This window comes from Phyllosticta citriasiana (assembly GCF_038021145.1).
Source record: "Phyllosticta citriasiana strain CBS 120426 chromosome Unknown IWZ02scaffold_11, whole genome shotgun sequence".
Lineage (NCBI taxonomy): Eukaryota > Fungi > Ascomycota > Dothideomycetes > Botryosphaeriales > Phyllostictaceae > Phyllosticta > Phyllosticta citriasiana.
In genome coordinates this window covers 483,622-510,651 of record NW_027117288.1, presented here as the reverse complement: position 1 = coordinate 510,651, position 27,030 = coordinate 483,622, and the positions used below count along the sequence as shown (strand labels likewise).

The 27,030-nt window shown below is 54.9% G+C and overlaps 9 protein-coding genes across 9 annotated transcripts; 2 read left to right on the top strand and 7 right to left on the bottom strand.

The window, feature by feature from the left end:
* Positions 1-588: 588 nt before the first annotated feature.
* IWZ02DRAFT_492735 (uncharacterized protein) lies at positions 589-1,351 on the bottom strand (the record flags this gene model as incomplete). Its single annotated transcript, XM_066769873.1, has 3 exons — positions 589-608; positions 692-1,094; positions 1,157-1,351. The coding sequence occupies 3 exons, from the start codon at positions 1,349-1,351 to the stop codon at positions 589-591; spliced, it is 618 nt and encodes a 205-aa protein (XP_066620337.1).
* Positions 1,352-1,651: 300 nt separating this feature from the next.
* On the bottom strand, positions 1,652-4,305 carry IWZ02DRAFT_458186 (uncharacterized protein). Its single transcript, XM_066767993.1, has 3 exons — positions 3,450-4,305; positions 3,067-3,394; positions 1,652-3,016 (listed from the first exon to the last, which is right to left on the bottom strand). Exons 1-3 carry the CDS (start codon positions 4,175-4,177, stop codon positions 2,018-2,020), a joined length of 2,055 nt encoding a protein of 684 aa, XP_066620336.1. The 5' UTR covers positions 4,178-4,305; the 3' UTR covers positions 1,652-2,017.
* A 682-nt stretch (positions 4,306-4,987) lies between these two features.
* On the bottom strand, positions 4,988-5,431 carry IWZ02DRAFT_435311 (beta-glucosidase; the record flags this gene model as incomplete). Its single annotated transcript, XM_066766432.1, has 1 exon — positions 4,988-5,431. One exon carries the CDS (start codon positions 5,429-5,431, stop codon positions 4,988-4,990), a length of 444 nt encoding a protein of 147 aa, XP_066620335.1.
* Positions 5,432-5,459: 28 nt separating this feature from the next.
* On the bottom strand, positions 5,460-6,257 carry IWZ02DRAFT_492733 (uncharacterized protein; the record flags this gene model as incomplete). The annotated part of the gene is made up of 2 exons (XM_066769872.1): positions 5,460-5,657; positions 6,249-6,257. 2 exons carry the CDS (start codon positions 6,255-6,257, stop codon positions 5,460-5,462), a joined length of 207 nt encoding a protein of 68 aa, XP_066620334.1.
* Positions 6,151-8,667, top strand: IWZ02DRAFT_458183 (uncharacterized protein). The gene is made up of 3 exons (XM_066767992.1): positions 6,151-7,797; positions 7,882-8,048; positions 8,290-8,667. The coding sequence occupies exons 1-3, from the start codon at positions 6,308-6,310 to the stop codon at positions 8,343-8,345; spliced, it is 1,713 nt and encodes a 570-aa protein (XP_066620333.1). The 5' UTR covers positions 6,151-6,307; the 3' UTR covers positions 8,346-8,667.
* Positions 8,668-10,585: 1,918 nt separating this feature from the next.
* IWZ02DRAFT_48138 (uncharacterized protein) lies at positions 10,586-12,557 on the bottom strand. Its single transcript, XM_066769122.1, has 6 exons — positions 12,232-12,557; positions 11,885-12,182; positions 11,139-11,839; positions 10,955-11,086; positions 10,847-10,904; positions 10,586-10,788 (listed from the first exon to the last, which is right to left on the bottom strand). Exons 1-6 carry the CDS (start codon positions 12,319-12,321, stop codon positions 10,778-10,780), a joined length of 1,290 nt encoding a protein of 429 aa, XP_066620332.1. The 5' UTR covers positions 12,322-12,557; the 3' UTR covers positions 10,586-10,777.
* Positions 12,558-13,951: 1,394 nt separating this feature from the next.
* Positions 13,952-14,990, bottom strand: IWZ02DRAFT_382048 (ADP-ribosylation factor family protein; the record flags this gene model as incomplete). Its single annotated transcript, XM_066765204.1, has 6 exons — positions 13,952-14,225; positions 14,276-14,347; positions 14,485-14,547; positions 14,637-14,656; positions 14,709-14,781; positions 14,941-14,990. The coding sequence occupies 6 exons, from the start codon at positions 14,988-14,990 to the stop codon at positions 13,952-13,954; spliced, it is 552 nt and encodes a 183-aa protein (XP_066620331.1).
* Positions 14,991-15,612: 622 nt separating this feature from the next.
* IWZ02DRAFT_47963 (uncharacterized protein) lies at positions 15,613-19,748 on the top strand. The gene is made up of 2 exons (XM_066769096.1): positions 15,613-16,232; positions 16,282-19,748. Exons 1-2 carry the CDS (start codon positions 15,726-15,728, stop codon positions 19,426-19,428), a joined length of 3,654 nt encoding a protein of 1,217 aa, XP_066620330.1. The 5' UTR covers positions 15,613-15,725; the 3' UTR covers positions 19,429-19,748.
* Positions 19,749-20,184: 436 nt separating this feature from the next.
* On the bottom strand, positions 20,185-23,203 carry IWZ02DRAFT_47888 (alcohol oxidase p68). Its single transcript, XM_066769080.1, has 9 exons — positions 22,865-23,203; positions 22,722-22,811; positions 22,411-22,673; positions 22,183-22,363; positions 21,879-22,135; positions 21,640-21,820; positions 21,405-21,589; positions 20,709-21,357; positions 20,185-20,609 (listed from the first exon to the last, which is right to left on the bottom strand). Exons 1-9 carry the CDS (start codon positions 22,915-22,917, stop codon positions 20,471-20,473), a joined length of 1,998 nt encoding a protein of 665 aa, XP_066620329.1. The 5' UTR covers positions 22,918-23,203; the 3' UTR covers positions 20,185-20,470.
* Positions 23,204-27,030: the final 3,827 nt, after the last annotated feature.

The following is a 27,030-nucleotide window of genomic DNA, read 5'->3' as shown; positions in this document are numbered from 1 at the left end:
GAGGGTGTAGGATGCGAGCATGCGCCCCAGGAAATTAGAGCATCCGACCCTGGCGCCTTGCCTGATTAGGCCATTGACAGCGCCAAACGCACGACGGCACGAGCAGCTCATCCACGGTACGCTCCATGCGCCGCTGCAACACCATGAAGATTGCCCTGCAGTGAGACGTAGCGCAGATTCTAACTGCGCTTTTCCATGCCGTCAACATCTGGTGTCTTTGATCAATGATCGACGGGGACGTGTGCTGTCCGTGAGCCGAGCCGTGGCAGAGGCAGGGAATCTGCCGTCACCTCACGTCGACCAAACACGGCACCCGCGCAAACGCTCCCGAAACAATATCTCTGTCACGGCCACTGTCTATCTGCCACCCTCCACTCCCCTCTGCCCCTCCTCTGCTCTTGCACACATGATGATTTGGGCGTTGGTCGGGCACGTCGAGGCTGTCGAAGCAAAATTTCCATTCTTGGATGTTTAATGCCCATCTGCATTTCAGCAAGCGCTGCTAGTCCCGTTTTGGTCCATCATCTCCACTGGCCTCGCGCCGTTGGCTGAACAGGCCCGACCTTTGACTCGGATCCCGCTACAAGCCTACTGTGGGTTCGAGCGCCCTGCAAGTCAGTCGAGTCAGCCTCCACGTCGTCGCACTCCTCATCACCACCAAACTCTCCCCATCACGCAATCTGAAACTTACACAGTGACGCCTCTTCGACAGAAATCTTCCGCAGCTTGTTCACCGCCGGCGGCTCGCCGTATGCCACGCCCTTTGCAAACTCGACCGCGCTGCCCACAATGCCCTTGTTGCTGATGGCATACTGCGCAGTCACCGTCTGCACGCGAATGATGCCAATCCGCGGGTCCTCGGGGCCTCCGTCGTGCTTTCCATCGCCTACGTCGCCGATCCACGCCTTGAGCGCAGGCGAGTAGTACTTCTTGACCTCGTGGCGGTCCGTCTCGACCCTCGCCTTGCCGCTGATCGACGCCCACTCGCCCGACGGCGTGATGAACGCGACGTTGACGTCGGCATCGTTTGCAATGTCGTCCGTCTTCCCGCTCTCCGTGTTGGTGTGAAACAGCAGGTCGAGACCGTTGGCTTCCTGGAAACACTGTATGAGCTTGGCTGTTGCTTGCTACTTGAGCTTGTTTCTGCGGCACAAACCTTGGCCGCAAGTGCCATCGCTCTGCTTGCGAGCAGTCCGCCGTGTTGAACCGTCGTCAGCATGCAGAACTTGTGCTTGTCTGCAAAGTTGACCAGGTCCGTGACCTTGGTCTTCAGGTCGGGCTCCTGCGTGTTGGCCTGGACGTAGGGGTCTGCGGGCTTGCTGCCAGTGTCTGCGTTGCTAAAGGTGGCCATGGTGTTGTGTTGGATGTAAGAGACTCGTGATTCGTTACTCGTGCAGGTGTGGTGGCTGCTGGGGTGTGAGCTTTGTTCAATGCTTGACTGTTGGCTGCACCAGGAAAATCCCAGTTCCGCTAGGGTTGTGGTCCTGATGCTTCCAACGTGGCAGCAAGACTTACACAATGAGTTAGAGTTTGAGATGGTAAAGGTAAAGTCACAGTTTCCATGAGGGGAAATGTCTTTGAATATGTAGGTATGCTGTACTGGTACCTGGCAAGAGCCAATGACGTCATGTGTCCAACAAGTGAGGGAATGTCGGCCCACAAAATGGCATGCCATTAGCTTTCCCCGCCCTTGCGACATCATAGACTCGCCCGCCTGCGTAATGATTTGTTCACGCCGCTTACCACTCAGATGTGCATTTCTAGGTCCACTTAGTCTGCCTGTACGCAATCACTCGATCCAGGCACGCGGATCCAGGGGCTGTGGAGAAGCTCACTCCACATTGTACGACCACATCTTTGTATCTGCATTCCGGTATCGCTTTCTCAAGTGCTGAGGCGCCATTCTCCATCCGCAAATCCAATGTACATGAGCCCTTCGGGTCCCGAAACCTCCAATGCAAGCGCCATGGGTATCTAGTAAAGAATCTCGAATACTCCCAAGGAACCCACCGGTCCCTCAGCCCGTTCCAACGGGCGCTGCGCCGGCTAGCCGCACTACCCTCGCGCCCCCAAATGCATTTCCTCCTGGCGCCGCGCTCTGCTGCTTCCAGCCCGGAACGTCGTCCGGGTTCCTCGACTTGACGACCTGCCATGGAGTGGGGAATCCCGCTGCAAGTGCACCTTTCCTCTTTGCCCCCGTAATCGCAAAGCGCGACTGCCTGTGCGAGATGAACCCACCGAGAAGTCCTTGTGAGATAAGGGAGGCAACAATGCATTCAACCTCGTCCATGTCGGGCTCCAAGAATTCGGCCTCAATGCCCTGCACGCCACGGAAATCAGGATCGATGTAGAGGTCCTTCTTGGCGGGTTCTGTGGACATGAACGCCCAGTTTGGATGCCTCTGTCCAGGGCCTTTATATGTAATCATTTCGGGGACTGCATACTTCTTCTCAAGGAAACGACCCAAGACTACGAGGTCTTGCAAGTCGACTGTGGGAGCTTTCCTAGACGCAACGTCGCCCTTGTCTCCATGAAGAACAAATGTCCGGCGGATCAGCGAGCGCCAGACGAGAACTTCGCAGCGGTTCGTTATTTGCAGGAGTATACGAAAGTAAAGAAACCAGTCTGCGTGCTCCCCTTTTTCGATATCGGTGAGCTGCCGGAACCTGCACAAGTCGCCCGTCGCAATGGCACGGCAAATGGGCTGAAATCTCTCCCGAAGTCCTGCTGCTTCGGGTTGTTGGAAGAGAATTTCGGAAGGAAACCGTCCCAGGATCATGTTGGACGTGATGAGATAAATCAAAATCATGCGACGCTGCTTGAGCCGTTCTGAGCTACACTGGTCGTATGCTGCCTGCAAGGCAAGCTGTGCGCGATAAAAGTGGCTGTTAGAGAAATGGAAGCGGCCGAGATAGAAGAGGTACGTAACCCGTTCAGGCCAGGGGTAAATGGCCAGGGGCGGGGACTGATTGTGGATGTTGGTAAAGATTGTTTCTGCGCTTCGAGATCGACGAGACTGCAACAGCCATTAGCTTTCTGATCCTACCAACTCATGCATTGTCGTACCTGAAAGAGAATCTTGAGGCAAAGGTTTGCAATCTTGTAGATGCCGACGCGCTTGCCCTCTGGCTTGCCGTCTTTGATGCCATCTGGCGAACCGCTCCGGTCATTGAGACAGGTGACAAATGCACCCCTTAATACATCAACCGCCCTTTCACCCAGCGTCTGCTTCTCCTCTCCGCCGCTGCCGCCAGCCGCTTGTTGTAGGTGTCCGAGGAGCTCTGGGCGTTTATCAAGAGTGATTGCGAGGGTGGCGAGCATACGAGAGCATGCTAGGACTGTTGGCAAGAGGACTATTCCCATTGACCCGTGGCCGAGTGCGCTGGTGCATTTTCTATTGGGGGGTATTAGTACGAGATGAGCAGCAGGATCGAAAGCGTCTGGCTTACTGCACAAGTTCAGAGAGAAGGTTGTAGGCCTCCATCTGTTTTGTGGCCAGATTTTGGACGTCCAGATCGCGAAGGAAGCAAAAGTATTGCGCAATGAAGCGGATGAAAGCAGACCAAGAGGAGCCATCTTCCAACTCGAGCAGTTCGGGCAGAGCTCTACTGCATTTTTCCTCAAGAGCATCCTCTGTGCCTCTGGGGAAAGATTCCCGAATCTCGCCAATCATCTGTGTGTAGATTGGGGGATACGTTCCGCCTTGTGGCTCAAAGACCAAGTAATCCTGCAGCCTCTCTCCATCTTTCGTCTTGAGAATGTTTCCGACTTCGTGGAGGAACTTGTCGGCCGTCTGCGTAGCTTGGGGTTTCATAACGCTAATCAGGTCGACGAATTGGTGGGCCCCAAAGCGCTGGTGAAGGATGCGCGCAAAGAGGAGGGGCTGGAGTCGCTTGGGCAGGAGTCCGTTGTAGGGCAGATGCGGTGCAGTCGTCTTCCAAAGGTCATCGAGGATGAGGCGGGCGTCGGTGCGGTCGATGTAGGGACGGCCTTCGGGGTCGCAATTGACTTGGTCGAGAGCTTGGCCAACGGCGTCGTGCTGGGATTCGGCTGGTGAAGTTTCGAGCGCAAAGGCGGCGGCGTCATCGAGTCGAGGGTCTGACGGTAGCTGGGACCCGGTCTGAGCTCCATGACCCGCCCGGCGTATCACTCGGCCTCTGCGACGCGACGAGATCATGGTTATGTGGAAGTTGAAGACGCAAAGCCATGTTCAGAAAAGACTCCAAGGTGATTTGCAAACGCTGCTGTGTCTTTTGTTGCACTTTCCGCTTTGTTCGCAAACTGCGCGCGTTGTGAGTGTACGCGTTTGCCCGTGGCGCTGACTTGCGGGCGGCTTCACATGCAAGCGGACTTTTGCTCCATCCTACCACTACCTATGCGTACAGTCCGACTGCCAAAATCCAGGTCTTGTTTTGTACTACAAGCACACACGATACAACTCGAACGTCTGATTCTAGCATTTAGATCTGTTGTTGAAGGGACTGCAGCGACCGCATGCACGAAGCAGTCTAGCCCCCTGCAAACTTCTCAGCGTTCTGCTGCCAGATGGAAGAAGCATAAATCATTCCAGAACATCGTCAGCTTTGAATCGCAAACTTTGATACGACTGCTGCTTTCTTTTGTGCTGTGAGGATGTCGTTTGGCTCAGGACGTGGTGCCGCCGATACAGCCAATCAGAGCCTGTAGTCAAGCGAGCCGACCCGCGAACACCTCCGTATGTGACCGCAACACCTCGGACCTTCTGGTTGCTTCATAATGAACAAAAACATCAAACGGTGCCCATCAGGGTATCCTGAAACACTGCGAAGAAAGCGCCACTGGCACTCACGAAGAGTCATAATCATAGCTGTGCGCTCTCGAAACTGCACTTAAAAGAGAAGGAGGAAGCTTGTTAACGAGATTATTTTCAAGTACAATTCTTCCAGCAAGCATACATCCCAGGCCTCACGCTGAGAAGGTACAGCCATGCACAAGAATGTTTTCGGCTTCACACTGCGGCGCTTCTAAAGCAATCGAGGCGCATCCTACCAATTTTGCCTGAAAGCCCTGAGCACTGCGTAGCGAAGGTTAGGCCAAAGCCAAATTTGAACAGAGAAGCCTGGGCATCGAAGGGAGCATTCTCCATTGAAGCGTTCACCGCCACCATATCCCGCGGCAAATCGAACGGCAACTTGCCCTCAGGACCCACGTCGCCAAATAGAACGTTAACTTCGGCGGTGCTGACGTAACAGGCCAGTACGGCAACAGCACCTGCAAAAACTTCGGGCACGGCCGTGGGTCGGTCCAGTGTCATTTCCACAATCGTCGGTACGCTCGAATAGATCTTGGCCTGGCGATACTTCTCTGTTGCGTTGTACTCCAAAATACCAGCGTGGACGTCAGCCTCGAGAAATCGTGGTGTGAATGGCGCTCCGAGCCGCAGGATAGCCATATTGGCCTGCGCAGGCGAGTCCACAACCTCAAAGCCTCGTTGTTCGATCAATGAAGAACTTGGTCGGGACGTCCCGACGCAGAGGCAGCGTCGTGTTGTTGTTCGTCAGCAACGTGTAAGAGCGACGCTGGGCCAGCTTGCCCTCTCGAACGAAGTACTCGTTGCCAACCACCTTCTCGGCATAGTCTTCGTCCACGTAAGGGTTGTCGAACAATCCGAGGAGGAACTTTTCACGCGTCAAACGTTGGACAGATTCATCAATTCTTGCCTCGGATGCCTCGGGTACATCTGTTCCTCCACCACGAAACGCCTCGAAGATATACAGAGACTCGAAGGTGCTCGACTCTTAAGGGAACAAGATGTCATGCATTATCTTAGCCCAGGTTAGTGTGTTACACATGAGCTTCAATGGCTCAGGCGAAGGTGATTATTTTGCATGTATTTTGTAAGGCTTGATCGTCCAGCTCCGTGTATCTCTGGCTCGATGATATAGAGCATGTCCAGCTCGGTGATTGTCATGGTCAGGAAATGAGGCCCGTGCGGACCAGGAAGACGGCAGTCGATCTCCCGCGATGGAGACTGTGTAGCAACTGCACGATGACGCCAATATGCCGGCACGTTTCGAAAACGCCTGGTTCAAACTGATGCAACACCTAGCCTATTCGCCTGTTAATATAGGGCATGATTTTTGAACGAGCGGCTAACTACATACATGTGCTGTTGTACCGGTACTTAACCGCGTTGATGGGGACGTCCCTCTGCGGGCATCCGATGCCAGCAATGTGACGTCATTTGTCGTTGCGGTGCTTGTGCTTACGTTACTCATGGCCTCCCCGACCCTGATGACGGACCTTATGTTCGTCCCAGCAGGCGGGCATGTTTCGAAAAAGCTTGGTTCAGTCTGACGCAGCTCCTAGATGCCTAAGGCAGCCTCTGCACCTGTTACTAGACCCGTTTCTCTGCTCAACACCTTCTTCCTCTACCTTTCCCCCTTCCCCCATCCATTGGCCTCCGTCGACCACAATGGAAGTCACGGCTTTGGTACAACGCTTTCTCTCCCATCCCATTCTCTTCCTGTTTGAAGTCTTTCAATTCCTACTCGACAAGCTCCTGTCCCCAACCCCTCCCCCTCCCAATGCCAATCTGAGCAGGCCCAAGATTGCCATCATCGGCGCCGGCTTGACCGGCGTATCTGCTGCGTCGCATTGCGTTGGCCATGGATTCGACTGTACCATTTTCGAAGCCGGCAACCGCAAAACCCTGGGTGGCATATGGAGCAAAGTCAACAACACATCCGGCCTGCAAATTCACAGCCTCATGTATCGCTTTCATCCCTCCGTCCGATGGAGCCATGGTTATCCCGACCGTCAGCAAATTGTAAGCCAAATCACCGAGCTCTGGGAACGCTACGGCCTGGACAAGCACACCAAGTTCGACACCCGCGTCACCAGAGTCTACAAAGACAAGTCGGACCGCTGGATCATCAACGACCCCTCCAACGGTCGTTTCGACGGCGTCATCGCTGCTGTTGGAACTTGCGGTGACCCCAAGATGCCGCACATTCCAGGCCAGGAGAAATTCAAGGGAGAAATCTACCACTCGTCGCAGCTCGACGGCAAATCTGCAAAGGACAAGAAAGTCATTGTCGTTGGTGGTGGTGCCAGTGCCGTCGAGGCTCTCGAATTCGTCGTGGCCGAGGACGCCAAAGAAGCCTTTGTTCTTGCGCGCTCTGAGAAATGGATCATTCCGCGGAACCCAATCGTCGACATGCTCCTTGCCATGAACATTGTTGGTTCGGAAACCATCTTCTCTTGGATTCCCGAAAAAATCCTGCGCCTCTTTTTCTACCGTGACCTCAAGGACCTTTCCCCGCCGCCTGGCAGCAAAGGCCTCTTCGAAGAAACGCCCATGGTCAACAACGACGTTCTAGAACTTGTGCGCTCCGGGAAAGCCAAATGGCTGCGCGGTGATATTTTGGGATTCGAACAAAACGGCATCAAGTTCAACCACCGATCCCAAGGTGTGCCCAAAAACGGACCAGGCCACGAGCGTCTCATCGAGGGCGACCTTGTCATCATGGCAACAGGTTATACGCGGCCCAGTCTATCCTTCCTGCCCGACGATTGTTTCGAAGAACCGTACGAACCACCGAACTGGTACCTGCAAACGTTCCCGCCCGGCCGCATGGATGTGTGCTGCAACAATTGCACCTACGTCAACGCAATAGGCACTGTGGGCAACTACCACATCGGCATATACACGCGGTTCCTGCTCATGTATCTGGTTGACCCGCTGACACGCCCGCAAGAGCGCCTGATGAAGCTATGGATCGACATGACGCGGTTTATCAAGGCGCGGGCTCCTGGGTGCGTACACTACAATTCCTATCCTCTCCCAATTTTCGCTTTGCTCTTGACGACCTCGCAATACTAACCTCGTCGTACTTCCAGCGGTGCCTTTGACTTTTTCACCTACAGCGAACTCCTCTACTGGTTCGTCTTCACCATCCTCGTCAACCCTTTCCGCTGGAAATGGGCCGCATTCGTGCTCTTCGGCGTCGGCACGAGTTTGCCCATGAGCGTCGTCCGGCAGGAAGACAAGATCCGCAACGGTCTCGGTATGAAGACGGGCATTTCCTAGGCTTCTTCTTGTCCTGACTACCACACCATTTCCCTTCCCCTTGTTTTGTTCTTGGTCATCCACACCCGTTGGCATTCAGCACATCCGTTTCCGTTTTTCGTCTTATCCTTCCTTTCCCCTTTTTGTCACCCTTCTTGCCTTCTCCCTCTGATCAACATTCACTTCACACCCATCTTGCAAGCAACGACGCGCTGATGCTTTTTCGATTCTTGCCGCAGAGGAGAAGGACGCAGAGACAGACGGCGACGGCGACGTCAGCGCCGAGAGCACTTGATTCTTTGTTTCTGAACTTGCTTCCGTCCCGCTTTTTGAGACTCAAGGTGGAGAAAGACGAGCGCGAGATGCGCGCGAAAATAGAGACTGGGCGTCTTGGAAAAGTTGTAGACAATGATGATAATGACGACGATGACGGCTCTCTGGCGTGATTTTTGTTGGCGGACAGACGGACGGTAAGTAAGGTAGCGGGCACACACATACAAGTTGGGGAACTCGCACGACAGCCCGTCAGAGAGAAAAGTAGAAGCAGAGAACCAGGAAACACCTTAGTTTACCTACCAATCTCATCCGTCCACCTGAAGTCAGGTACACACTTACCTACCTACCTACCTACTTATCTAAACCACATCACGACGAGCTCAACCCACGAATCCTCACTCAACAATCTACTGGCTGGAGGAACCCATTCATTCATCCATTCTCCTTGGCAACGATCCTATCTGTCTCATAGCTGGCTCGCTCGAGACCAACGAACAGAGCATCGAACGACTCAAACGACTCAAGTCACCCTTTTCTTTTTCGTTTTCGCTCCCCCGGATGGCGCGCCTCGTCGTCGGGCTTGTGCATGTAGGCTGGCCAGCCATGATGGGTGCCTCTCACTCACATTTCTCTCACGCACATCTCCCTCCTTCTTGACTCTCCGCCCTGTCTGACTGGCTGTCTATCCATCCATCCATTCACGGCACGCACTCCCACTCCATCTCTCCCCATTCTAGCGTCATCACCCATCTTAGTGAAGAGGGCCTGCGCCCTCGCCCTCGCCCTCGCCCTCGCATTCAAGCGCGTTGTCGTTGTCGTTGTGCACGTCGTTCGCCACAGCTGAAGGGCAGTGGGAGGAGCTGCTCAGCGTGGATCTAGAGTAACGGCTACTGCTCGCCATGGGGATTTGTGGTGCTATTGCTGGTGCTCCGGGGACGACGGTGTTGTTGATATCGTTGATGTTGATGTGAGGCGAAGGGGCCGTGAGGGTAGTAGCAGCGTGCTGCTCGTGTTCGGCTAGGTCGTTTGCGGCGAGAGCAGTGATGACGGCGGAGGGGGGTGGGTCTGATGGCAACAACTCTTGTTCGTGTTGCTGCTGTTCGCGGCGGCGTAATGATACCCCTTCATTCTGGCTCGCCGGCATGGCCTGTGGTCTCTCCGTCTGATGCGGTGTCCTGCTGCAAATGCGCACCGGTGCTTCCTCTTCTTCCTCTTCCTCCTGCCCCCGATCTCGATAATCCGAGTTCCCACAACGCTGCGCTATGCCAGACGGCATTCGCGGGACGTAAAAATCGAGAGGCGGGATGAATCGCTGGTAATGATGCTGTGCAGCAAATGCAGCATCTAGTACTCTTGCTCCCCCTCCACCATCAAACACCTGCCCCTGTCCTACGCCGCCCCCTGGTATCTGCCCTGCCATCACCGTCTCATTCTCCAGCCTCACCAACTGCCTCCGCTCCCCACGGTCCCACTTCGTCGCCAATCTCGTCAAATGCGACTCCTTCATGCGGCCGATCTCCGCCGCCAAAAACCCGCGGCTCTGCGCCTGCGATTCCAAGTCGTGTAGATGCTGCACGACGGGCGGGTGCATCGTCAGGCGGTCGCGACGCTGCTGGAAGTCGGCGGGGGCGGGCTCGGGGAGCGATAATGTTGATAGGGGGGGCAGGCTGCTGAGTGCGCCCCTGGACCTGTTTATTCGCTTGGCTTCAGGCCGGAGCGCTGCCAAAGCTCTTGCTTCCTCTGTCCCAGGGGCTTTGGGCGTTTCTGGGCCGCACGATGGAACATCGACGCGCCGGGTCCATGGGTCCTCATCAGGGACCGAACGAGGAGGTTGAGGCAACGCCGGAACCTCTGCACCACCGCTCGCATCCTCGAAAACGGGGTCTGAGCAAGGAACAGCGCGAAACGTGCCAGGGCGTCCAGGCTGGCGATTCAGGATATACGGGTGATGATGGGACGTGGCGAGATTCTGGCTGTAGCGGTGGCGATTCTTGGGGGCCACAAGGTGCTGCGACTGAAGTTCTGGCTGCTGGTCTGGCTCATACACAGGCTCGCCGTCAATGTCCATATGGTCTGGACGTTCTAGTCCGGCTTCGACGTCGACGGCGAGATCTGATTCATTGTTTGAAGGTCCCGCCTCAGTGCTAGCGTCTGTGGTGCTTTTGGTTGACTGCAGGCCAATGTTGTCTAGACCCAATGCCTGGCCAGCTCGCGCCACCCAACTGCGAGGGCCATCACCACCGCCGCCTCTGGATTTGGCTTGGCCATGGCCAACGCCGCCGCCGTCATCATCGTCCTCGCTTTTTTCATGAGCAGCGAGATAGCCATTGGTTGTGCAGTCGTCTTTGCCAGGGCGATCGTCGCATTTCTTGTCAAGGAGACCGAGGAATGACTTGTATTGTTCCTTGTACCGACTGTTTTCCTTCTTCCACCAGAGACGCCATCCGCCAATTACGGCAAAAGTGAGTATGCCCGTGATCGTCCAGTAGATCCAGAAGCTCGAGCTGACTGTAGTGTCGCTTTCTCGGCTTTGTTCCCTGGGGAGGCTCCAGCTGAACATGTCCATCGAGAAGAGAGTCTGCAAGGTTAGATTTGACTCAGATGGAAGCGAATAGGTTGATTACTTACAGCAACATATGTTCCTGGGAGGAACAAAGCGGTCAAGAAGGCGAGCGTCTTCATGGCGGAGCTGTCGCGTGTCGCAGCAGCAGCAAGGGTTGCGTGGAGGTGGTTGTCGGTTTGTGTTATGAATTGATATAGCTTTCCGAACTGTTCAGTATCTTGAGTTCGAAAGAATGGCTCATTTGCTTACTACTTGAAGCTGCAGCTCCATTCTCGATCTGAGCTGTTGCATGTGTTCCATGTTGTTGGCAGCAGCGGACGCGAAATGATTCAGCATGTCTTCCATCTCTCGGGAACGGGAATACATGTCTTGAAAGGTAGACATCTGAGAACACTCGTCAAAAAAAGATTTGAGAAATCCAGCGAAACGTATTTGCCACGATGGCACGCTGAGGGCAATTAGATTCTCCGTCGTGAGTGTGTTGATCTCCGTCATGAGCTTTATCATTTTTGGCTTCCTCTGATAGTAGGGCCTGTCTTCATCGAATGGCAAAGGCGTGTAATTGCTGTCCTCGCCTCCTTTTTCATGCAGCAAAGCTTCAATCCTTGCAGTGATTTGGCCTGGGCGCGTGACTCGCAGCACCTCTTCGACCTGTAAGAGTCGTGGTTCAATCTCATTCATGCAGAATTGCTGAGTGCGGCGTATGTCGCATCCGAGAAGAAGTATCGGAAGAAGAAGGGGATGGTCAAGCAAAGTTCCTAGCTCTTTGAGCTGCGGGAGCAACTCGTCGATTCGGGAGTCGCCGCTAAATCCGGTTCCATACCACTCTTGTTGGCAGGTAAGGTTCAGTCCGTAGAGAATCCCCGTCGTAGTCCTTGACTTCAAGTCATGACAAAAAGAGAGTCCGTAGTTGGCAATGGGATTTTGCTGTTGGACTTTCATGACAAAATCTAGTCATGTCAGCGGCAAGCTCTGCGAGCGACTGGGCCTCGTACAGAATCGGTCTTCATTGATACTCCATGTGTGCAAAGATCCGTGACTTTCGAACAGGGGCAGTGTGGCCGTAGGCAAGTCGAAAGCGGTTTCGACGGTTAAGAATTGGTCACGGCTCATGCAAAATGTCAGGGGATGCCAGTGGGGTGTTTCGCAGAGCAAGAGTCTGACGACACCGGCGCCTTTGGTCACCGCCTCGTAATTAGGACAGCGCTTGCCAAAGTCTCCTCTGTACTCCAACCAGTGCGAGATGTGGCTCGGGGAGATTGAATCCGTTTTATACTCAACCGAGCATGTCCCCTGCTAGGAAAGTCAGATAACAGATTGACCAAATGCCTGAGGATGGTACCTTTTCGTTCTTCCAAGCGTCCAGTATGTTGACCGCAAACGGTTGAAAAACGCTGCGCTGCAACACTTGCTTCCTCTGTGCCTTGAACATGGTCCCAACAACGAAGGAGAAATCATGGACGACAGCATTTTGGTGGACGAGAGGAACATAAAAGGGCAGAGGAAACACGAATTTTCATTCTGGTCGCTAAATTTGGATATCAAGAGAAATGGTGGTATGTTTCGACCGCGTGCTGTGCTGGTGTTTGTGGCAAGTCAATCACCGAGGGAGTAGAAGCGCGCTATCCTCAAGATAGAAGCATCATGCGAGTTTCCATGTTGGTGTTTTGTTCAAGTGACTTCAACCTCGACACATATGTCGCACGTGACGGGAATGTTTTGAGATTGTTGAAGGATTGCGGCTTGCGAGCAAACAACATGATGCAAAGAGACGTGACCTTGAGGTTGCTGTCGAGGTAACTAGAGGACAGTGTGACGAAAGGCTATGTGGCAATGGCGAAGTGACAGGGTGACTGGCCGAAATGGGCGGTTGCTGCGTGCCTGGAGCTGCTGTGTGTCTCGTCCTCAGTCGGGACGTTTCCTCACAGGTCGACGTCGGATTGAAGCAGGCTGACTCGTGACGAAGTAACGGACGCACGGTAAACTTGGCGGCTTGAAGTCAAGGTAGGGCTTCTCTCCGCTTGAACAAATGACTTGCTGACTATACCAGGTGTGTCCGGATTCGGGTGGGTACAGGTGGAGGCGTCGAGTCGTCTTGGGTTGGGCTGTCGAGATTGGCCGGCAAATTTCCCGATCAGACGCACGCGCGAGCGCCAGTGGCAGCGGCATTGGCATGGCATGATGGGCAGATGCAGGGAGGACGTGTTTGGCGGCTGTCTCAGTAGGTAGGTTGTTGAAGGTGGTGGAGTCTCGTTCAAGTTTCGTTGGCGGCTGAGGAGCGGCGCCGGGGTCGCCGTCTGGAGAGAAGCGGGCGAGGATGAGCGGCCCAATCATGGCGCAACGCGTTGCAGTGCATACCGCAGCTTGGGTCAAATATCTCAATGCGCCCTCTCGTCGTCCACGGCCGCGCTTGGAAATTTTTTTTTTCTTCCCTTTTCTCTCCTCGTCAATTGTTCAAGTTTCGCGCCACTTTCGCTGTCGCCGTCGCTCACCAATTCGTCTCGTTCTTGTTGGAAACGCGCCTTGCTGGCATTGCTGTCAAAAACTCCCACGACACTCACTGGCTGGCGGTGCCGCGCCGCCTCCCTAGGAATGCCTCTTGCATGCTACCTGGAAGACACTCTGAATAACTTCTACCAACCTCCCATGGCCGCCACCTTCGACAGCGCACGTGTCCATCCCAATCGAGCACCCGTCCTCTCCTTCAGTCGCCTGCGCCACTCCCATTCCGGTCCACCGTTTCCAAGCTCAAGCAAGCCAAAATCGAATTAAAATACAAGGAAACGCTTGCGCTCAAGGGAGATGAAGAACAAGAAGAATCAAAATGAGCGACCATTGCTGGCCTTTGCTTTCTCTTCGCGTCACGTCGTGTCTCGTTAACACATGTCGTATAAAGCTGACAGCCGTATTGATGGTAGGCTAGAGGTGTGGATGGGTTGGTCATGATCTTCATCGAATCGCTTGGCCCATGCGCAAACGACGTCGCGGTCGGACTTGGAGGAGGAGGAGGAGGAGGACGAGGACGAGGAGGAGCAGGAGGACGAGGCACGCGCGCCCTCACGTTACCTGCTGGCACGGGCAATCAACCACTGCAGAACCGCATCCAGGTTCGTCTCCTCTTTTGCGCTAATGCCGTAGCAGCTCACTTCGCGGTGTGATACCGAGCGCAGGTCCATGGCCTCGATCAGCTCGTCGACCGAAACCTTGTCTGGCAGGTCAGACTTGTTTCCAAGCACTAGTAGCGGAATGCCCTCCAGGTTGGGCTTCTCGAGCAAGAGATGCAACTCCTCTCGAGCGACCGGCAACGCGTCCTTGTCGGCCGAGTCGACTATGAATCTGCATCCCATCAGCACGACGAATGCCGACGACATGGAAAGGGATCATACACGATGGCGTTTACGCCCCGACAGTACCGCTCCCACATGGAGCGAAACCTCGGCTGACCTCCGAGATCCCAACTGATGCGCCCAAAAGAATCAGCATCGGATGCTTTCAGCTGGCTGCTGCTGCTGCTGCTGCTGCTGCTGCCGCCGGCCCAGCTCGCGTAATGGCCAAGGCACATGACAGCCCTCGGAAACGTTCTTGCAATACATACCATTTCAAGGTCACGTGGCCCTTTTGGACTCGCTTCATGTTGAAGCCGACGGTGGGAATCGAGCTGCAAGTTGGAGCGTCAGCCGAAATTTGCCCATGGACGCGTTCCAGCGCCGTCACACAGCGGAAGGAAGGGGTCTCTGTTGCACTCACTCGATGGTGAACTCGCCGCCCTGGTCACGTCAGTCTTCTTCTGATTTCAAACCATGGCATTGTGGAACTCACCGCCAGAACCCTCAGCAGCGACGTCTTGCCGGCGTTTTGCAGCCCGATCATGGTGATGTCCATCTCGGTGGCCCTGGCAGAGGCAAGCGAATCATGGTTAGTTACGCACAGAGTCGACCTTGTCTCAGTGGACGACGGCCGTGTAGAGGCACGAGGCGGCGTGAGGCCGAGCAGAGCAGGCTGGGCGGGCCGAAGGTTGGCGGCCATGACGACGTGATGCGAGCAGACTCACCAAAACAGGCGCAGCAGCCAATCATAGATGCGTCTAAAGAAACCAGCCATGGCGATGAGGAGGGCTCTTTTTTTTTTTTTTTGGGGGGGGGGGGGGGGGGGGGGGGAGTTGGAGTTGGGTGGCAGCAGCGCAGGATGGTCAGGTCAGGTCAGGTATGCAGCGCTGCGGAGCGGGAGAGCCCGTCGCTCGAGGACGAAGGCGACGTGTGAGCCCGGGATGGCCTGGCTGTGCGGGGCTTGAGCTCGCTGCCCCTTTGGTTGGCCGAAGGATGCGTTGTTGTTGGGCGGCAGAACGATGGTCAGGTATTCTCCAAGGTAGTGGTAGGGAAAGGTAGCTAGAAAACGGACAGCTGGACCAGACGAGCTTGTTGCAGAGAGAGAGAGAGAGAGAGAGAGAGAGAGAGAGAGAGAAGACAAGAAAGAAAGAAAGACTGACTGAGCGACACAGCCATTTGCAGTGGGCGGCGCGGAGCTGGATTTGCGGGAAGACTGCCCTGGCCCGTGCCCGTGCCCGTGGGTGGCGCCGCCGCGGTTGATTTTGAAAAAGTGCTCTCGACATCCGCCAACGCGACACCCACCACCACCACCACCACCACAGCCTCTAACACCCAGGCAAAGCGTGCTTGTTGGACGTCTATCTTCGTCGCCACCGCTGCTGCTGCCGCCGCTGCTGCTCCAGCTCCTCCCGTCCTGCTCCTTCGCGGAGCCCGTCCGCCGCCCAGCGCGGCCCGCCATCCCAGCACCCCAGTACTTTTTCTCCCACCTGTCTGTCCGCCGCCAGCAGCAATGGCGCCCGCCGCAGCCCCCTCGCGTCACAGCTCCAAGCCCAAGACCGGCACGAATTGGTCCACCGAATACGACACTGTGCGCAGGCACAAGCTCTTCCAGAATCCCCCCACCGACCATACCGCATACCCGGCCCTTGCTGCCGCCATAGAACCGCACATCTACTCCTTCAATGCCATTTTTGAGAAGAATGGAATCGTCGACAGGGGTCTCAAGGACATTGGAACCAAGACCTTTCTCGACGGCGACCCATACCTGAAGCCCGAGAATCGAGATGCTCCCCGCAATCGTCTGAGCGTGCGCGTCACTGACGTCTTCCTGGACAAGGCCGCCCTGCCTGCCACCAACAAGTTCTCTGTCAAGAACCGCAACATCCTGCCTTCCGAGTGTCGCGAGAGGCACAGCACCTACAGAGGAAAGCTGAGGGCCAGATTGGAGTGGCGCGTCAACAATGGCGAATGGCACGAGTCGGTTCGCGAGCTGGGACAGGTGCCCATTATGCTCAGGGTATGCTTGTATCCATCCTCAGACGTCACTCGTTGCTAACGGCAATCAGACAAACAGGTGCCACCTGCAAAATATGACTCCAGCCCAGCTAGTTGACGCCAAGGAAGAAACTGAGGAGCTGGGTGGTTACTTTATTGTCAACGGCAACGAAAAGCTCATCCGTATGCTCATTGTCGGCAAGAGGAATTTCCCCATGGCCATTACTCGACCCTCCTTCACGAATCGCGGCCCGTCGTATACCAAGTACGGTATTCAAATTCGCTCGGTGCGCCCTGATCAGACGTCGCAAACAAACGTGCTACACTACCTGAGCGATGGAAACGTCACCTTCCGTTTCTCGTGGAGGAAGAACGAATACTTGATACCCGTCATGATGATCCTCAAGGCATTGGCCGAGACCAATGACAGGGAGATTTTCGAAGGCCTGGTCGGAAAGGCCAACTCAAGAGGTCTGACAGACAAGCAGTTTGTGACGGACCGCGTGGAACTGCTGCTCCGCACGTACAAGGCGTACGGTGTTCATTCCAAGGAAAAGACAAGGGCCTATCTCGGGAACAAGTTCAAGGTGGTACTAGGCGTTCCGGACGACACGACCGACGAGGACGCTGGCACCGAGTTCTTGAGGAGAATTGTCTTGCCGCACCTGGGATCCTTCAATGTCACCGAGAGCCAAGATGCCGACAAGTTCAAGATGCTCCTCTTCATGGTTAGAAAACTCTACTCGCTCGTCGAGGGTGAGTGCACAGTGGACAACCCCGATGCCGTGCAAAACCAGGAAATTCTTCTCGGCGGGTTCCTCTACGGCATGATCATCAAGGAGAAGATTGAGGATTGGCTCATGTCCATCCGTGGAGCCGCGGCAGACTGGTCTCGGTTCAGGGGCAACAGACCGTTCACGGACGAGGTCTTCCACAAGGAATTCATCGGCAGGATAGTGAGACGGACAAACGAGAACATTGGAAATGCCATGGAGTACTTCCTTTCCACAGGCAACCTTGTCAGTACCAGTGGTCTCGATCTTCAACAAACTTCTGGTTATACTGTCGTCGCGGAAAAGATCAACTTTTACCGTTTCATCTCGCACTTCCGCATGGTTCATAGAGGTAGCTTCTTTGCTGAGTTGAAGACAACCACAGTCCGAAAACTTTTGCCAGAGAGTTGGGGTTTCCTCTGCCCTGTCCACACTCCCGACGGTGGTCCTTGTGGTCTGCTAAACCATCTTGCGCACTGTTGCAAGATTTCCACTTCGGACGTCGATTCCTCGGCCATTCCCAGCCTCGTCGCACAACTTGGCGTTTCGAGTGTCTCTGCCGCCACATTGGAGGACAGTGTCGTTGTCCAGCTCGACGGCCGCCTGCTGGGATTCTGCTCCCCTGCGCAATCCAAGGTGATTTCAGACACCATCCGATACTGGAAGGTTGAGGGGAGTCACGGTGTTCCCAGGGAGCTTGAGATTGGCTACATTCCAAGCTCCAACGGCGGTCAATACCCTGGTGTATACATGTTTTCTCAATCTGCTCGTATGTACAGGCCGGTCAAGTACCTGCCTCTTGAAAAGCTGGACTACGTTGGCCCATTTGAGCAGCCCTTCATGTCCATTGCTTGCACGGAACCAGAAGTTGTGTCTGGGGACTCCACACACGTGGAATATGATCCGACGAACATCCTCTCTATTGTCGCCAACCAAACGCCCTTTTCGGATTTCAACCAATCGCCCCGTAACATGTACCAGTGTCAGATGGGTAAGCAGTCGATGGGTACTCCGGGAACGTCGCTCCACTATCGCACGGACAACAAGGCGTATAGGCTGCAGACTGGCCAGACTCCGGTGGTCCGCCCGCCACTCCACAACGCGTACGGTCTTGACAACTTTCCCAACGGAATGAACGCTGTTGTCGCTGTCATCTCCTACACCGGTTACGACATGGACGACGCCATGATCATCAACAAATCGGCCCACGAGCGTGGTTTTGGACACGGTACGATCTACAAGACGAAAAAGGTCGATTTGAGCGAGAATGCACGGAACAAGGGAAGCAAGAATATTACGCATCTTTTCGGCTTTGCTCCAGACGGCCTCGTCAAGGCTGAGTGGCGGACTAAGCTCGACGATGATGGTCTTCCATCGATTGGAACATTGGTCCAGAAGGGCGACATCCTCTGCGCATACCACACCGTTTCCCTTGATGCGGCCACAAACACCTACGTCAACCGTGACGCACAAACCCAGTTCGAAAAGTACAAGGACGATGAAGACGGGTTCATTGAGGAAGTCCGTCTTCTTGGCACTGAGGGTGGAAACGATCCTTTCCAGGCAATCAGCATCAAGATCCGCATCCCTCGTTCGCCCGTCATTGGTGACAAGTTCTCTTCTCGTCACGGTCAAAAGGGTGTCATGTCCCAAAAGTGGCCCATGGTTGACATGCCTTTCAGCGAGTCGGGCATGCAGCCCGATGTCATTATCAACCCTCACGCTTTCCCGTCCCGTATGACAATTGGTATGTTTGTCGAGTCGCTAGCTGGCAAGGCTGGTGCGCTCCATGGCCTGGCACAAGATTCGACACCCTTCCGCTTCGACGAGGAGAACACCGCAGTCGACTACTTTGGCCACCAGCTCAAGTCCGCCGGCTACAACTACTATGGCAACGAGCCCATGTACAGTGGCATCACTGGCCAAGAGCTGCACGCCGACATTTACATCGGTGTCGTCTACTACCAACGTCTGCGTCACATGGTCAACGACAAGTACCAAGTGCGTACGACGGGTCCGACCAACGCGCTCACAGGTCAACCCATCAAGGGTCGTAAAAAGGGCGGTGGTATCCGTGTCGGAGAAATGGAGCGCGACGCCTTGCTGGCCCACGGCACAGCGCACCTGCTGCAGGACCGTCTGCTCAACTGCTCCGATTACGCCAAGGCATGGATCTGCCGGCAATGCGGCAGCTTCTTGTCGACGGCGCCGACGGTTGGCCTGTACGGTCGCATGCGCAAGGGCTCAGGCTTTACGCGCTGCCGGCGCTGCGCGCACCGCGCCGAGGGCTGGGAGCCCAAGAGCGAGGTCTGGGAGGATGGCCACGGCATCCGATGGGTCGGCGGCGAGGACGTGGCCGTCATTGCCGTGCCAGGCGTCTTGCGGTACTTGGACGTCGAGCTGGCGGCCATGGGCGTCAAGATGAAGTTCAAGGTCGACCCGTAAGGGTTGGGAGGTGTGATATGAGTGGAACAATGTGTACGCAAGAGACCTAGAGATTTCTGGCAGAGGAGAGGAGTTTCGCATTTACATGGGGTTTTGGTGCACATTCAATGGGTCGGTTGGATAGGCTTCGGGTTTTCGTTTCGAGTGGCTAGCACTCACAAAAGCATCTACCTTTTTTTTCTTTTCATTGCATTCCCATGTTATAGGCGACTACGGTGCCTTGGATCTATCCTGTCGATATTGGGACATCATGAAGGCTACAATGCGACGAGCAGACATCTCAGGTCGCGGTACGGCGTGATGAGCACAATGCACGTGCACGCCATCACAATGCATCATGAACAGCACCAACACCATCATCGAAGCATAATACGCAGGAAGAAAACTCCTCCCGGCAAATAGACTACAATCCACCACCACCACCACCACCACACACCAAGAACCCTTCTCCAACCTACTGAATACGAACATGGAAAATGACAGCCAAACAAAGCACCCCTCACATACATAAACCAGCACCAAGGGAAGAGACCGACGGACAGGAGGCCATCATCATATCACTGAAATAGAACACAAATAGAACACAAATAGAACAGCGGCAACAACCAACGAAAGCAAAGCAACAGGGGCGGGGCAAGGGTTGTGCAGTGACGTCCTCCTCCAAGCTTTGAGTCTTCTGTGTTTGATAGTTTGTTTGTTTTCATGTTTTTAGGGGAAAAGAAAGGGTAGGGTGTGAAAGCAGGAAATTGATAGAGCGACAGGGCGAAAAGACGCGGCGTTACTTTTCCGACCTCCTCCTCCTCCTCCTCTTCCTTCTCCTTCGTCTCCATTACCATACACAACAGACGCCTCATCGACCTGACACCGACACCTCTCATGATCACCACCACCACCACCACCACCTCTACCTCATGACTCATCAACATCACTCACTCATTCACATCGTCGTCATCGTCGTCATCGTCATCTCAGGAGCAGCAATCTTCCACTCCGCCCTTCGGGTCGCAATTCATTCATCCGTCTTTGCGAGACGATCAAGTGCTTACAAGCGCGACAGGTGCGCGACCTCGTTCACGGCGTGATAGTTGGGCACCTTCATGTCGAGAGCGGAGCCCGTGTAGCCGAGGTCCTCGCCGGTGAGGACGGCACACTTCTCGCCGATGAGAAGGGCGGTCGAGTAACTGATGGCGGCGTTAGTTGGTCGGTTTGCCTCTGTGCACACAGGGAGCCACGCGGTGGTGCTAACAGGACATGTGGGATGATGGAAAGGGGGAACTCACGTGTTGCAGCCAACGTTGTCCGGGCAGATGGACAGGTCAGCGACCTTGAGGTTCTTGACGCCATGAACGTTGAGACGCTCGTCAACAACACCATGCTTGATGATGCTGTTGCCGCCCCGCGGGCCCATAGAACAAGTACCAAGCGAATGCCAGGTGCTCTCGACATGGCGCTTGACCCACTCCTCGACGGCAAGCAAGTCGTCCTTGTTGTACGGCAGGTCGCCGCGGACGTGGGCCTTGTTGGCGTTGAGGTGCGAGTCGGGCGCCGCCTTGGCCGGCATCTCGAGCTTGCGGCTCCAGCTGCCGTGCGTGATGTTGCTCGACAGGTGGTTGGGCCCCGCGTACGCGTTGGTCGTCGCCAGGTCCATATCCTTGGCCGACGCCGGGCTGTCATACGGGAAGAATGGGTGCATGCTCTGCACCTCGCCCGCGTACGAGTCCATGCGCCGGGCAGTCTCACGCGACTTGATGTAGCCCCATACCATGGGCGCCATGTCGCGCCGGTCGTTCATGAAGCCCGCATCGAAGTCGGGACTCTCGTATGGATCGGGTGACACAATGTGCGTCGACCCACGCGAGAAGGGGTATTCCAAGAAGTGGAACATGGTGAAGAACTTGCCCGGGGGCATGAGCATGTGGTCGCCATACCCTGTTGTCTTGTTAGATGGGAATTTGGAAGGGGATAAAACTCCTTACAGCCGCTGATGACCGAGTAGTGCATGACGGGCTTGTCGGGCTTGTCCTTGAAGTAGCTCTCCCATCCCGATCTGAATTCGGGGAATGGCCAAGTGTCCATCCACTTCAGCTCCTGCTCAGTAGGTCGAACCTTGACACCAGCGTCAATACCATTGGTTGCCATAGGCCCAGTGCCGTTGAGGTTCCTGATTGACCGTCAGACATTGGTGTTGATGTAGGATCCAGAATGACTTACCATTGGTCGATGACCCTCTGCTGCACGATCGGGTCGCCGCGGACAAAGTCGTCAAAAGTCTCGACGTCGGGCTTCGCACGGTAAGGTGCGAACGTCAGGTAGTGGTCCTGGAAGTTGAGACCGACACCAGGGAGGTTGACGATGGGACGGACGCCAGCCTTGCGGAGCTTCTCGGGGTCACCTATTTCATCCTGTTAACAAAATCGCCCTAGGGTCCCGACGCACATGGTAGGCATTACCGATTCCAGAGCGCTGGAGGATCAGCGGGGAGCTTAAAGTGCCACCGCTGACAACGATTTGCCGACGAGCCTTGTAGAGTTTGGGCTTCTGGTCAGGGGACAGGGGTTTCGTGGGGACAGTCAGCACGCCAGTGGCCTGGTCGCCCTCGATGACCACCTTGTCGGCCTTGGTGTTGCACACAAGGTGCAGGTTAGAGTGGTGGGCCCGAGTCGAGTGAATGTAGGCATGGGCCGAGTCTGATCGGCGACCAGTGTCACTGTGGTCATGTAAGCACAGAAACCTAAGAATTGCCAGAGCACATACCGGTTGATCCACTTCAGCCAGTGCTCAGCACCGTGGCCCGTGACGAGGTCTTGAAGGTCGTCGGTAGTCGGGATACCCTGCGATTCGGCGGCGCGCAAAAAGTCATGCATAATCGGGTAGGTGTAGTTGCCGAACGAAACCTTGATCGGACCCTCGAATCCATGGATATCCCGGTTTTGACCTGCTTCGTCAGTAAAGAGCATTTACCTAAGATGGATCGACGCTTACTAGCACGCTGGTAGGTCTCGTGCTTCTTCATCAGAGGAATCAGCTCCTTGGTGGTCCAGCCCTTGGCCTGGAAGTCATCGTAGTCCGAAGCCGAGGCACGGGTGTACATCATGAAGTTGATGGAGCTGCCGCCTCCCAGAACGTGGGCAACAGGGACGACGGCCCGGCGACCAGCAAGCCATTCGGAAGGGCGAGATTCGTAAAAGCAAGCAGTCTTGCTGTCAAGCTTCATGTTCCGGGGGTAGATGCCAGGTCGATACACCCTTTTCCAGATCAGCTCCATCTCTATTGATACCCACTGTCAAACTCACCAGGGGTTGTTCAGGTTGCTCTCACCACCCTCAATGAGCATCACCTGGAGGTTGTGGTCCAAGTTGGCCAACCGGCCAGCCACCACGCACCTGCCATTGTTGTTAGTAGTGAAGGTCAAAGTTGCTCCATCAGCCCATCTTACCCGCAAGAGCCGCCGCCAACGACGATGATGTCAACCTCGTCTGGGATCGTCATGGTGAATTCTGTTGAATCAAACTGAGAGTGAAGTTCAAACTTGTTTCAAACAGGAGGGCAATTCACAGAATTCGACCCAAGCCTTGATCATAGACAAATGCAAGGTGCGGAGCCATATTTATTTCCCTAGCAACCCCGCTCGTCCGATCTTCGGCACGAAGGAAGAAGCGGCCAGCGGCTGACAAAGGGCCAGTATCAACCCTGTGGGCCCAAAAGTTGTCTTGTCGAGGTCCGGACAGCATGGGGAGCGCCTACTGATTCTGCTGCTACGTGGAGACTGTGCCAGGCCAGCCGGAAGTCCTTCTGAGCGCCGCATAAGCCCTGTCCCCCCGCTCCAGATGCAGGGTTGAAACTGGGCGTGGCCGGCGCTCTCGAGGTTGGCGGAATTTTACTGGTGAGATGGACCCCTGAGAAGTGACTTGCCGCAAGCCGTTTCCCGGATTTGTGACGTTCCTGTCGACTTGTTAGTGCCAAGGTCGACAAGGCTTGCCCCGTAAGACGACTTCTAAGTGGTTTCTCGCAAAGTCTTGCTGCGGCTTGACTTGAAGTGGAGTTAAGGTGGAGTTGATGTTGGCATGGATGTGCCATGTCCTTTGCCCCAAGCCACCCGAATAACCATCTTGAGTGATCATGCGCAGCTACCCCTGTTTAAGCTAGCTCCGCAGGACCCTTTTAGAACCACTTGCCAGCAGCTGTACACCAGACTGCGCTGGAAAAACGACGAAGGACATAACGTACGGTTTGAATTGGAAGATTGTACTCCACTGGTGACCACCTCTTCTAAGCATTGAAGACTTCTCTGACCTTGCTGAGGCATCACTGGGTGTTTTCACCCCCGCATTCAAACATGTCAGTGCCATGCAGCGGGTACCCGGAATTCCCCACAGACGTCAAACCCCAGACTCGGGAGACAGGGGGAGCTTCTGGCGGGAGGCGCCTCAGCTTGTTCCCCGCATTATGATGGCCCACTTTGCCAATTTTGTGCGCCCGCACGACATGTCGGAAGAAGAGCTTTCTACCCACCACCCGCATCGCTTAGGATCGGTTTGGCGCGCTCTTGTTTTCTACCAGCTAGACGTGGAAGAGCACCATCCTGAACTGAAGTTTTGGGCGGGCCCGGCAACGTTGGCCAACCACTGGGGTGTGGTGGATGGGTGTGGGGTAAAAGCTAATGCTGAGCACAACGCGGGGAAGAATCCTGGTCTTTGCAGCTAAATCCATCAACCAAGGCTTCTCCTGGACCTTCCGGCCCATTGAACACCAAGCTGGCGAGTCAGCTTAGCATGTCTGTACACGCGTTTGATCCTCACCTGCCACCGCTCAAAGGGTGACCGCGAGGAGAAGTCACTCGTGTTCAATCAACCCAACTTGGGTGGCGAGGTGACGTCCGTATAATTGGGAGCAAAGGGCTATGCAATTGATCCCATGACAAGGAAACTGGCTAGCGTGAAGCGGACGTTGGCGGACCGAGTCTGACGCATTTGCAACGTGCTCAAACCGTAGCCCAAACTGCTTGAGTCGGGGGTCTGATGCAATTGGTGGAATCTTTCCAAGATTGAGCCTCCCCTTCATGGCACTGCAAATCTTGTTAGCTTTGATTTCAAAATGGATGGGAATCCTGCCACTGGTCCTGCAGGCCACTACTGCCAGACACCGTATCTGCCGACAGTTGTGCGGGATCTGCCGTGGATTGATTTCTACGCTTTGCCCTCTTTCTTCTTCTCTTCACATTTCCAAGCAATGTTTCCGCAACGAAGTGCTGCAGAGCATCAGTGATTACTCCAGCTGGTGACTGAAATGACATCGTTTCGAATTTTTCAGATCTGCACGCGAGATGTCGGCCGAGCTGCTTTCTCATGCGGAAGCTTGAGCGCAACCTTATTGTAGCCGTTTGGTTTGAGCGGTTGCTCGGTACAGGAGGCCTATCATCGATTGGGCAGAAGTATGGCGCCAAGTTCAAGGTCTGCTCCGCCGTGAAATGACGACTCGCTTTCGCATGTCCGTTTGAAGACCCTTGTCTCAGGGCAAAAGACGCTTACTCGGCAGACAAATCAAGTACCCTGCTCCGCAAGCTGAGGGAAGCGGACTGTAATGTAGTCGCGACATCTAGAAAGAACCGATGCGCCAATTCGATATCGAATCCAGATTTGGTGCTCTATGGTCCATTGGATGCAAGACTGGGAATGTTGTGTCTCTGTTGGTGAATTCTGGTACATGCTGACGGTCCCATTAGTTGAGCTCGACATAAGCGTTCCTATAGTTGAGACACAGAGAGTGTGGATAAGGTCACTCCTCGATGGTGGCGCAATGCCTAGGTGAGCATATTTCTTGCTGGCGCGTTTAACGAGCATGAGCGAATCGCTAAGAATCCGGAAGGCCCTTTGCTGCACAACTAGCCCAAGTTCCGCGGCTCACGTGGTTTGACGAATGGTACCTGACCAGTAGAATCGAAACGTCTTTAGCCCCTCGTCCAGACCAAGGCACCTTGCGTTATGAGCCGGAGATCCGAACCAGATTTGCTCCTGGATGAGAGATTCCTGTGAAATTGCCAAATTCTTCGCCTTCTTGTCATCAGTGCAGATAGTGGACTGACAGCATCGGCCTTGGTCTCTGCATGTCATGCATCGTAGTGTGCTGAATTCAGACTGACCGCCCCAACGCTAATTGAACCTTCAATCATTCGCAAGTCGTGCTCCTGACTCGACTGGACTGCAATGAAAGGCTGCAGACGGGAAAAGCTTTTTGGCTCGCTTGTGCAGCATTTCAAAGACAAGAGCCCAGAGCCTGTCCATTTGCTCCTGAATGACGGTACAAGGTGCTGGATTTAAACTAGGTCAACGTTCACGGGTATGTTGTCATGATTGCGACGACAAAGGGTTGCTGAAGTTCATGGTTGAAGATATCGGTAGGATTGAAAGCCTCGGGGGACAAATCATCACACTGTGGATGAGCTCGAGCATTGCTTCTTCACCTGCTTTGATCGTGGTCAGCAAGTGACAGCCGTTGGGCATGCGCTTGAAATTGCCGTATTTGGTGGCCTCCATTGGGAGGTGCTCCGAAATGGATACCGTAGGCCGCTTCGAGATGCCATGAACGGTCACGCATGTTTAAGGCCACCTGCCCAGTAGGGCAACTTTGGGCCGTATCTCCTTCTCGAATCGCAAAGAGGAAGTGATTTCCCCCCAACAATACGATTGCGACGAACGACGCAATATACAAGTGGGGGCACCACAAGGACTTGGCCGGCTATCTTCACAGAAGTCATCCGGAGGTGGTTGCAACATGGCCATGGAGAATTGCGGGTCTCACGTTATCGGCTATGAGGAATGCATCTGCCGAACCGAAAGAAACGCGGCGGCGATAGTAACAGTGCTTGCTGTCTGCGAGACCCGGACTTGGCAATGTTCCGGAAGAACAATAAAAAGGGTAGCACAGACGGCGAATCAAAGCGCGCGGTAGAAGTGAGAGAGAAAGCGAAATTGGATCTCCGTAGTATTGAAAGTCGATGTTCACGATGTGTTGCCGGTACGAGGTTGGCTGCACGGCCCGGGTGCCAACAAAGAAGCTTACTCCGACTGCTTTCGGTTGGCATGCGGGTCGGTTCGTGCCGAGGAGGTGTGAGACGGTTGTGGAGCAGGGCGTCCTGACGGTGGAGATGAAGAGAGGTGAAGGAGGTTGGAAGTGGAAGCGCAGCCGACGTGCGGTACCTCAGGTCAGGCAGGGCGAGTTGCAACCAGGTAGCGAGCGAGCTCGGCCTCTCGCCTCGGTACGGTGCGGCGCGAGTGCGGGCTTCATGTTGCAGTGCACGCAGTCAGCCCTACGGTGTCAACGTCATGAAACGCTCCGTCCCTCGTCCCATGCTCCCTCAACTCGCCATTCTTTGGCCTCATCTCCGCCTCAATACTTGTCCTCTGGTTTCTCTCTCGTTTCAAAACCTGACAACGACCCTATCCTATCTCCTATACAGCATTCACGTTGGCCCGCATCCCTGCCTCGCTCAATCATTTCCTGCGTCACGGCGTCCCTGGCCTGTCCGTGGACAACCTTGCTAAGCATCCGCAATCGTGGTGGTCAACAAAGCTCCAGGCCCGTAAGGGCCAGCCCGGCCGGAAC

Coding starts and splice junctions, on each gene's coding strand:
- IWZ02DRAFT_458186 (XM_066767993.1), bottom strand. CDS start 4,177: ATGATCTCGTCGCGTCGCAGAGGCCGAGTGATACGCCGGGCGGGTCAT. Junction 3,395..3,449: donor CTTCTCTCTGAACTTGTGCA/GTAAGCCAGACG, acceptor ACCCCCCAATAG/AAAATGCACCAGCGCACTCG. Junction 3,017..3,066: donor GCCTCAAGATTCTCTTTCAG/GTACGACAATGC, acceptor TGGCTGTTGCAG/TCTCGTCGATCTCGAAGCGC.
- IWZ02DRAFT_458183 (XM_066767992.1), top strand. CDS start 6,308: ATGTTTCGAAAAAGCTTGGTTCAGTCTGACGCAGCTCCTAGATGCCTA. Junction 7,798..7,881: donor ATCAAGGCGCGGGCTCCTGG/GTGCGTACACTA, acceptor TCGTACTTCCAG/CGGTGCCTTTGACTTTTTCA. Junction 8,049..8,289: donor CAAGATCCGCAACGGTCTCG/GTATGAAGACGG, acceptor TTCTTGCCGCAG/AGGAGAAGGACGCAGAGACA.
- IWZ02DRAFT_48138 (XM_066769122.1), bottom strand. CDS start 12,321: ATGTTCAAGGCACAGAGGAAGCAAGTGTTGCAGCGCAGCGTTTTTCAA. Junction 12,183..12,231: donor ACGCTTGGAAGAACGAAAAG/GTACCATCCTCA, acceptor CTTTCCTAGCAG/GGGACATGCTCGGTTGAGTA. Junction 11,840..11,884: donor TATCAATGAAGACCGATTCT/GTACGAGGCCCA, acceptor TGACATGACTAG/ATTTTGTCATGAAAGTCCAA.
- IWZ02DRAFT_47963 (XM_066769096.1), top strand. CDS start 15,726: ATGGCGCCCGCCGCAGCCCCCTCGCGTCACAGCTCCAAGCCCAAGACC. Junction 16,233..16,281: donor AGGTGCCCATTATGCTCAGG/GTATGCTTGTAT, acceptor AACGGCAATCAG/ACAAACAGGTGCCACCTGCA.
- IWZ02DRAFT_47888 (XM_066769080.1), bottom strand. CDS start 22,917: ATGACGATCCCAGACGAGGTTGACATCATCGTCGTTGGCGGCGGCTCT. Junction 22,812..22,864: donor GTTGGCGGCGGCTCTTGCGG/GTAAGATGGGCT, acceptor CAACAATGGCAG/GTGCGTGGTGGCTGGCCGGT. Junction 22,136..22,182: donor TGGCTGAAGTGGATCAACCG/GTATGTGCTCTG, acceptor ACATGACCACAG/TGACACTGGTCGCCGATCAG.